At 36.7% G+C, this 10,124-nt stretch overlaps 1 protein-coding gene across 1 annotated transcript; it reads left to right on the top strand.

Annotated features, from left to right (window-relative positions):
- The first annotated feature begins 3,353 nt into the window (after positions 1-3,353).
- LOC110686396 (protein DETOXIFICATION 33-like) lies at positions 3,354-9,890 on the top strand. Its single transcript, XM_021863005.1, has 9 exons — positions 3,354-4,018; positions 4,631-4,826; positions 7,475-7,820; positions 8,087-8,173; positions 8,341-8,397; positions 8,573-8,811; positions 8,937-9,055; positions 9,136-9,222; positions 9,341-9,890. The coding sequence occupies exons 1-9, from the start codon at positions 3,752-3,754 to the stop codon at positions 9,395-9,397; spliced, it is 1,455 nt and encodes a 484-aa protein (XP_021718697.1). The 5' UTR covers positions 3,354-3,751; the 3' UTR covers positions 9,398-9,890.
- Positions 9,891-10,124: the final 234 nt, after the last annotated feature.

Raw genomic sequence — 10,124 nt, forward strand, 5'->3', positions numbered from 1 at the left:
GAGGTGCCGCCTGTCTGGCTTTCAGAATTTGATTGTGAAAACCTCATGGAGGTATTTTGCAGACTGTCTTGAAAATCGGAAGTAGAAGCCGCTCTTCTTCTGCTCTAGCAACAATCGAGCATTAGAGTACATTTTCTTTGACCCATCCGCTTGAACATGATGAATGGGCTTTCTCTTCCCTGGTGAGGGAAAGCGGTACTTCGTTAGGTCGATCACTGGAGGCTCCCACTTCCTAGACTTAGGGTAAGGAGTCGCCTCCCGACCCTGTACAGGCTTCTTCCTCCCAGACTGGGAGGGTCTTCTAGCCGACTGCTCTTTGGATGGAGCAGGCGTCTTCTTATTGATGAGATCCTGGATCTCCCCTTTGAAGCTATTCATGAAGGTCATGAGTTCACTTCTAGTGATGGGGCAGATCCCTCGGCCGCTTGTTGATGATCAAGCGGCTGTCCGGCTGGTTTACTAGATCCAGCCAGGCAATCCTTTCGCTCCTTCCTTTCAGAGGAACGAGTTCGTCGAGCTCTTAAGGTCCCCTCGGGGGCCGTGTGAGTCTCGACCTCAACCTCATCGTCAGTATCCTGGTCCGTCTGAACCAGGGGGTCGTCCATGGGACGCTTGTCGCTTTCATTCGGTACAGACTGTGATTCCATCTCGAATGTACTCTCCTCACAGACGGCGCCAAAATATTACGGGGTTTTTAGATGTCCTGCGGGAGAGTTACAATTCCGGGATGGTATCCTTGCGCCTGTACCTGCAAAACAACGGAGACTCCTTAGGGTGGGAGTTCCGCCTCCGACGATCAAGTTAGTACTTGTTTGAGGAGTGAACAGTGCGGAAAATTAAAGGTTGGAAGATCAGGTTCCCCTAGGTGAGGAGTGATCTAGGTGTTTTGGTTCTCTAGGTGAGTGTAATTAATTGCTTAACCCCCTTTTAATGAGGATTAATTAGTGTATTTATAGCCTTGGGAAGCGTGCCTGATTCTAAGGTTTTTGGTACACCCTAGGGCTGACTGGGCTTCTCCCGAAAAGTGGGCTTTGGTGGCCTCCTTCCAAGCTGGCGGTCAATAGGCCACTTGGCATGGCTTGACTTGTCCATGGTGGACAAATAGTTGTGTGACACGTGGCAGGCCCTAAGAGGTCCAAATGGAGGACACTTGGCAGAACCTGATTGATCCACGTGGCGCATTCTGATTGGGCGAGGAAAATCCCCTAATCACCTGTCACAAGCATCACGTGACGAGTCACGTGACCCCTATGAGGGGAAAATGTTTAGGGGGTTTTTCCCCGCCACGTGGTCCAATCAGATCCTGCCACATGTCAGCCATGTGAGCCAATCAGGGACTGCCACGTGTTATCCTCCAGGAGGTCCAGCATGGACCAATCACGCCACGCCACGTGGCCCACGATCTGCCAACCTGGAAAACGACCAACTGGGCCCGATTCCCGAGGCAAGCCCAAATCAGTCCTAGGTTTACCATTTAACCTAGTATTGGACACGTACTTCGAGGCTATAAATACAGTAATTAGCCTTCATTAAAGAGATTCAGAATTAATTAATCATCTCACCAAGAGAAGCCTAAACCCTCGTGCATTCTAATTGCTAGATCAGCCTTAGCATTAATTGCACATCTATCTTGATCACTCCTCCCCTTAGAGGAACCAGATCACCTTTACTTTATGCACCTTTTACTCCTTAAACACGTTCTAACTTGATCGTCGGAGGCGGAGCTCCCACCAACCGGAGTTTCCGTTGTTTTGCGCGAATAGGCGCACGGATCCAATCCCGGAATTGTAAATCTCCCGCATGACATCAAAAAACCCCGAAACAACAAGCATATACATGCTGCAAATCACATAATAGTTTAGAGATTACAACCTTTAATTTGATGCATGCATGAATTCCTTAATGTGTTCGGTAAAAATTCCTTTGGCATTACGACATTTATCTTTTTCCTTATTTTAGGAGATTGGAGCAACAAGTAAAGCCCCTCTATGAGTGGTCAAAAGTGTGGGTTGAAACTCCACCAGTGCTGGTTGCGCAGAAGAACTCAATCTCCCCTTTAATGGAGAATAATAGTCGATTACTTTGGGGATATGAGAAGGGTAAATATACGATTTATTTGCTCTGTGAAATAGTAAGTTGCCATTTTTTGTTTAAAAAAAATAGCCAAATTATATAATCTCCCTATATACTAATTAGGGCTAAAACCAATACCCTATTTACTCCCATATGGCCAGCCACCTTAGTCCAACAATTGGGCTCTGGTTTTTCTCTTCAATCCATCACTATAATGTGTGACCACATAGGATTCGATTAGTTGACTTGAGTTTATTCCTAATTAACCCAAAAATCAGTATTGATCTCTAGCAAGGCATAAAGCCGACTCAATTAAACGAACTATTTATCTCCAAAATTTGATTCATGCAATTTATCTAGTAATTGTACCAATTCAGCGGCAAATATGGATTATTCACTAAGTTTAAAAGATGCTACTAATAATTGATGGTTTAGTATCCGAAACTTGTCCGAAGCAATGTCTATTTGGACAAAAAACATAACCATAACCCTTAAAAATTAAAATGTTTAAAACGTCCCTCCCTTTTATGAACAACTTACATTCATTAAAGTCATAACTAATCTAATCCAATCAATTAAAAGAGAACAAAGACTTGCAAAATTTCACCACCTTTACCAAATTAAAAAATTATTGTATCAAATAATTGTTAAAAAAAATTCTTGAGCAGCCACTTATAATTGGTCGTGAGTTGTTGCTTATAAACATGATCAATAAATTTTTTTTTTTAAAATAAACTAAATAATTTCTCTCCCACGAGACAAAGACAATTAAACAAAACTCCAATTTATTTTTATAAACCCACCAACCAAAGTCATACACCTTCTCACATGATCAAGCGTCACATATTCCCCTCAACTCCCTCGCTATTAGGGGTGAGCAAAAATTCCGGGTACCCAGAATTGAAACTGGAACAGATTAGAAATCATTGAGTTCGGAATCAGAATTAGACTCGGTGGTTTCAATTCCGGGTAATAAATTAAGGAACAGGTTGCAACCGGTTCCAATTCCAATTCTCATTTTTTTGGACCTGAAACCGGTTGGATATCCGATTACCCAAAATATATTAAATTAAATATATTTTAAAAACAAAAATATGATGAATGAATGTAGTTAGTAAAATAAAAAAAAATATATTATTAAAATCTAACATATATAAAATAGCTTCATACATATATAAATGTAAGTATTAAATGCAAAAAATGAAAATGGATTAAAAAAAGAATTATAATTTGTATTAAGTTTTAACAATTATGTACATAAGTCGGTATCCGGAACCGGAACCGGTACCCGACAATTCTAATTTCAATTCCTATATTTTAGGATCCGGTAAAAGTAATTTCAATTCCAATTCCGAATTTTAGAACCCGATTCCAACCAATTCCGAGTCCAGATCCTAAAATTTTGACCAGTACCAGTTTGCTCATCCCAACTCACTATACTGCAGCTACGGAGCTAGCTTACCTGCTCCCTTTCACGTTATACATTTCTCATTTTTCAATTCAAATTTTCTGACAATCTTCCAAATACTTATTCAACTCTTTAATGAACCCATTTTCTTGACCCCATCAAACCCTTTTATTCTCCTACAATTTGTTTTTACACTACCATCATTCCTTTTAAAAAAACCCGCAAATCGAACCGTACCAAACCGAACCCGAGAAAAGTTGACCAAAAAATATGCAGAAAGCAAAAGTAGAAGATGAAAAGCCATTGTTGGGTTTAGAAGTAGAAAACCAGAAGAAGAAGAAATTAAGCTTAGTAAAAGAATTCAGTGACGAATCTAGAAACTTATGGGAAATTGCTGGACCAGCAATCTTCACGGCCGTGTGCCAATACTCAATGGGTGCTCTCACCCAGACTTTTGCTGGCCTTGTCGGAGACCTTGAGCTCGCCGCTTTCTCCGTCGAAAACTCTGTCATCTCCGGTCTTGGCTTCGGTGTTATGGTTAATTTTCTCTCTCCTCTTCTAATTGGTTGATGAATTTATCTTTTGTGCTGTAATTTTGCACAGATTTAAGCTATGATTCCTTTCTCAAAGTACGAGTTTGATTAACTTTTTTTTTGGTTCTTTCTTTTTGGGGAGTTTTTTATTTGTTACTGGGTTTTTATTTTTATTTTTTAATTAATTTCTGGGTTTGGTTTGATTATGTTAGAAGTTTTGTTGAAATTTGATTTGCTTTACTTTTTGGTCATGTGTAAAATGGTGGTTTGAAAATGTTACATTTGCTAATATGCAATGATTTAAAAAATGATCCTTTTTTCTTTTTTCATCTATTCCTATTTCTATTTCAAATGGGAAGGCAATGAATTTCTTCAGCTTTTAATTGCTAATTTGGACCCACCATTAGGCGGGTTTGGATCATCGTTGAAAAGTTAACAGTCTTTTTTACTCATTTTTCGGTGATAACTCAATAGTCACGCTGATAATGTAATTCGGTTAACAATGTAGCGAGTAAAATGTAATTGTGTATATTGGATTCGAAAGTGTTATAGTCCATTTTGTTTAGGAAATGCACATATAAAATGTTGATCGTAAGATCGAATTGTATGATTGCAGCTCGGAATGGGAAGCGCATTGGAGACATTATGTGGGCAAGCATATGGCGCGGGGAGGCTCAAGATGATGGGGATTTATATGCAGAGATCATGGGTTATTTTACTAGCTACTGCTTGTTTGCTCACCCCACTTTATACTTACTCTCCTTACCTTCTTCAACTTTGCGGGAATACGCCCGAAATCTCTCAAGCTGCCGGTTAGTATTGTGTCTTTGCTATTGCTTCTGTTCTTAGAAATTAGCCGAACTTGTAGTTCAGGTTAATGGGTCATGTATTCATGTTCGTGTTTGGTTTCATTTCTCGTTCACACTAAAAGTCATAATATAACACGGTAATAAATGTTACAAATCAAGTTTGGATCAAGTTGAGTCATGTTTGTGTCATGTTTGGGTATAATTAAGCAATTTTAGTCGTCGTGCTTTCATGTTAGGTTTGTTTTGATCAACTCTACAAGTGCGTAAACTATGAAGTAAAAATTATTTGGTATGAATCCAAGATTTAGTGTGATTTGGAAGATATTTTAAATGTAAACAACATTATCAGCAGCTAACCTACCTAGATAAACATAAACAAATATTATAAAGAAAAATAATTAATCAATAAGATAAATTAGGTAACGTGCATTGATTCATTAATAGAAAATTGCACTATTGATCTAGAAATTGCATTAATATGCATTATTACAAGAATCTTTTGGCGTATGAAATTGGTGGTTCATTGACTTATAAACGTGTAATAATATTGGGGTGTTAAGCAAAAACGTGGATTAATTTGCTACTTGCTTCTACAATTGTTGTGTAATCGAACTTCTGTTTGTAAATGGGTTGTTGAAATTGGGAGTTGGGACCATTATTAGGGTAGGTTGCAAGATCTGGATATTCAGTTATTCACATATGACAGGAATTTCATTTTCATAATAATGACTGTTATATGTATCCAACTTTTTTACTTTGTAATCAATTTTTCATATGGTTGCCATGGACGGCTTGTTTTCAGTTTTTTTGTTACCTATTTTAAACTTCAAGTTTCATATTTTCATACTTCTGAATTTGCCCTTATTCTAAAATTTGGTTACCACATTTGCTGAGGCAACACATTGACCATAAATATCTTTAGTTAGATGTTAGTAAAATTGACCATAAATATCTTTAGTTAGATGTTAGTGAAAAAATTTACAAAAATTATATTCTAAAAGTAGACATGGTAATTAATCCAACAATATATTACATGATACCATTTATTTATTGTATATTAGTTAAAAAATTATATCAACTCTAATGTGTGAATATTGTTAAATCTCAAATGATGCATTCAAAAAACAATACTCCGTAATTGGTCTTTAGAAAATCGGGAATAGATTGGTCTTAATAGTTAGCCTGTATTTTCCATGTATTATACTCCGTAATTGGTCTTTAGAAAATTGGAAATACATCTGCCAATTTCTTATCCGGCCCGTGAAACTGCCTAAAACTGACTTGTACCGACCTGATAATGACCTTAGAGGTGGTGACCCATGACCGACGTGACCCAACATGAAGTCAACCCGAAACAGATTAGACCTAAATCACCTAACAACTTAAGACTCAAACACGATATGTAACCAAATATACCTGATTCGAAAGGGACCTAGGTCGTTATTTAATTTTTGACAATTTTTCCTATATAGTATAGCAGTCTATATTAATTTGGAATATAGAAGTACAAACCTTAGAAGTTTTTTTTTGAGACAATACAAACCTTAGAAGTTAGTATACACTATTGTGGGGATTTTTTTTTATGGTGCCAATTTCCCAACTATTAATAAAGATAAAAAGTTAAATACTTTCTTAAGAATAATTAATAAAAATGAGACTCTGAAGCTGATAAATATTGTATGAATGTTCCTTCTAAAGCTGAGAGTAATAAACTCGGATTCCAGCACACAATTGTACTAAGTACGGCACAAATTAAGGAAGATGCTTGAGTATTACTTGATTAATATTGCAATTACAGGATTAATGGAAGATAAATATAGTTTTAGGCTATAACTCTCATGTAGCTTGAGGCCACTACTCTCACCAAAGTAATTTCTGGATGAAAACAACATACTACTTTACTACATACTTATTCTCCCAGCATCTAAGACTAAAATTAACGTGAAAGAGAATACATGTGACTACTTGGCTAAAATGGCAAACCATACTTAGACATAGGTGAAACCAACTGCCTGCTTCCCTAAACTTCTTCTTAATGGTTTTTGTCACTTCCCCTTTGTTGCTGTTGACTTATGTTCTTCACTCCTTCCTTCTCGATCGCCGCTTCTTGACCATTGACCTTGACCTTGGGCCTCCGAGTGTAGACCCGAATGGGCTGGACCTTAGGTGGGTGTATCACACTGAGTTTCATTATCTACTAATCTGAAAATATTTTTGTATAACTTAAAATGTTTTTATTGAAATTTATTTATTTTTACTGATTAAAACTTATAATTGTTAATATTTGTTTTTTTATACTTATTGATATTTATTGATTAAAACTTATTTTTACTGACTGAACTTATTTTTTACAAAATTGAAATGACTTTTGAATAAGGTGAAGTGAATAGGGCCTAATTTCTTGTTATTCTGTTATTAAATTCATTTTTAAAAGGCCACCTTAATACTTGTTTTGGTAATTACATTACCAAGTACACAATTAAATAAAATCATAGTTTTGTTGCACTGTATCCTTATATTGTTTAATGCTTATTACAACTTAAGCAGCTGCAATTCTGAATCATTTCTGAACCAGTTTTATTAATTATTTTATTTTATTAAAGTTCTTTAATGGCAATATGATGTACTAACAAGGAGAGTTCTGAGTGTAGGGAAATTTGCTTTTTGGATGATACCTCAACTGTTTGCCTATGCATTCCATTTCCCTATACAAAAATTCTTGCAAGCACAGAGGAAAGTGTTTGTGATGGCATTGGTGTCCGCTATTGTATTGGTGATCCATGTGACATTCAGTTGGCTATTTATGCTTAAATATGGTTGGGGCTTGGCAGGCGCAGCTGTTGTGCTTAATGCGTCATGGTGGCTGATTGTCATCTTGCAGCTTATCTACATTTTCGTCACAAAGTCAGATGGTTCTTGGAGTGGATTCTCATGGCTGGCATTTGCTGATTTATGGGGTTTTGTGCAGCTCTCCTTGGCATCAGCTGTGATGTTATGGTATCTCATTCCTTTCCCTAATCTGATACTGTCTTTCAAACTTTACTCATTAAGCTCTAATGTCTTTGTACCCCAAAAGACGGGTAATATCATCTGCCACGCATGAGCTTGAAAAGTTCAGCAAATCTTTGTACATAGTATTTTTTATTCAGGCACGATGATTCATTAAACTAAGTTAATTGGCATTAAGCCATCATTTTTAGGAAGAAATTTGAGTTTTCATGCATGTGTATGTTAAATTTGACTTTTGGCATGTGCCTATGCAGCTTGGAGTTTTGGTACTTGATGGTGCTAGTGGTTATTGTCGGTGTTCTTCCCGACCCCTTGATACCTGTTGATGCCATTTCCATTTGGTAAGATTTTTTAATGGCACCTTCTATCCTTCAGATGGTTAATATTAAATACTTTAGTCTTCCTTACCATATCATCATTCATCAAGCTGGCAACTAATGCCATTTTCATGTTTACCTTTTTTACGTTCGTGATTTGTGAAGCCTTACCTTAATTTTCATGTTTGCAGCATGAACCTACAAGGTTGGGATGCAATGATAGCAATTGGTTTCAATGCTGCCATCAGGTAACTATGGAACTGTACTATATCCTTTGTCAAAGCCCAAACTGCCAACCAAAAATTTAGAATGATAAATCTTGGAATTCATATTATGTCGATTCAAGTTTTGAATTAAGGTTATCTCTATTTAATGTCAAAAGAACACCAGAATTTATGGGAGTTTGCATGTTTTTTATTACAGTGTAAGAGTATCCAATGAACTTGGAGCTGGTAATTACAGACAGGCGAAGATCTCAGTAACAGTAGTTTCTGTAACTTCAGTAGCCATAGGATTTATTGCCATGTTTGTGGTGCTTGCAACTAGAGATACGTTCCCTTACCTTTTTACGGCAAGCGATGCTGTAGCCAAGGAAACTACAAGGATTTCAATCTTATTGGCATTTACAGTTCTTCTCAACAGCCTTCAACCAGTCCTATCAGGCAAGTAGATTAAAGTTTATGAGCCTTCATTTATGGTTCCATCACTTCTGTGTTTGCCTTTCTTGTTTCAATGTATAGTGCAATTTGTATCTTATTAGATTTTATGAATTCTCCTCTGTCATTAGGAGTTGCTATTGGAGCGGGATGGCAATCACTTGTTGCATACATAAATATTGCCTGCTACTATTTCTTTGGGCTCCCTGCTGGCATTATTCTTGGATTCAAATATGGATACGGAGGAATGGTAATACTGCAGTTTCATAACCGCACTAATTTTACTGATACAATATCTGTATATTTGCAACTCATGATGTTTTATTGTAGGGAGTTTGGGGAGGAATGATTGGCGGAATTTGTTTGCAAACTGTGGTTTTGGTAGTTGTTACAGCTTTCACAAATTGGAAAAAGGAAGTAAGTGATCATCATTTTGTGCTAATGTGTCAAGTGCTCATCGTTTTGTGCTAATGTTACAAGTGCACACCCTATTTATGTTCTGCTAAGCTTACATGCTGTATTTTTTGGTTTGCAGGCGGATGAAGCAGAGAGTAGAGTCCGAAAATGGGGAGGATCAGCATCATTTGACTGATTATAGGCATTACAACGGGATACTGTGCGAAAACTCATCATTAAAGGCAGGTGATGGCCGCCATTTAAGCTGCAATCGCTTGCATAATTGATCGAAAAACATGGTCATTGTCTATATAATGAAATTAGGGGGTTAACTCAGGCAGGAAGACATCTTCCTAGCTAGTCTGTTTGATTACAAATGGTTTAAAACCAAAATAGGTGTTACAATCAAAGAATGAGAAGTGTTGAAAGTTATCATACAACAATTTAATGGTGAATATTTATCAAGTCCACTAGATTATTTTTTTTCTTTCTCTCTCCCTTTTTTTTTTTTTTTTTTAATTTATTTTTGGGATTTGATGTTGTACAAAAATTATTGCGGAGTTTTTGACTCAGGAGTGTAAAATTGGAGAAGGCTATATGATGGTATACTTGTGATATTGAGATCACCGATGTAAATTGATCCTCTCAATAATTATATCCATCCAATATGCAATGTCATTTTCACTGTCTTTCGCTCTAGTTGTGTGCATCGTTTAGCCTAATTAGTGTGAAGTTGAATGCAAAATGACAATATAGTTCTCTTGTCAAGCTCAAACTTCTATAGCAACTAAAGCTTGATTATCTCTTTGAAATTTCCTCTTGAAAAAAAGAAAAGGATTACCTCTTCAAATTTCCCATACGGTTATATATAAATCCTCTCATAATAACAATTAATGAAGGTTCTCATGTAATATCCGTATTTT

The sequence above is a fragment of the Chenopodium quinoa genome, unplaced genomic scaffold (genome assembly GCF_001683475.1).
Source record: "Chenopodium quinoa cultivar QQ74 unplaced genomic scaffold, ASM168347v1, whole genome shotgun sequence".
NCBI lineage: Eukaryota > Viridiplantae > Streptophyta > Magnoliopsida > Caryophyllales > Amaranthaceae > Chenopodium > Chenopodium quinoa.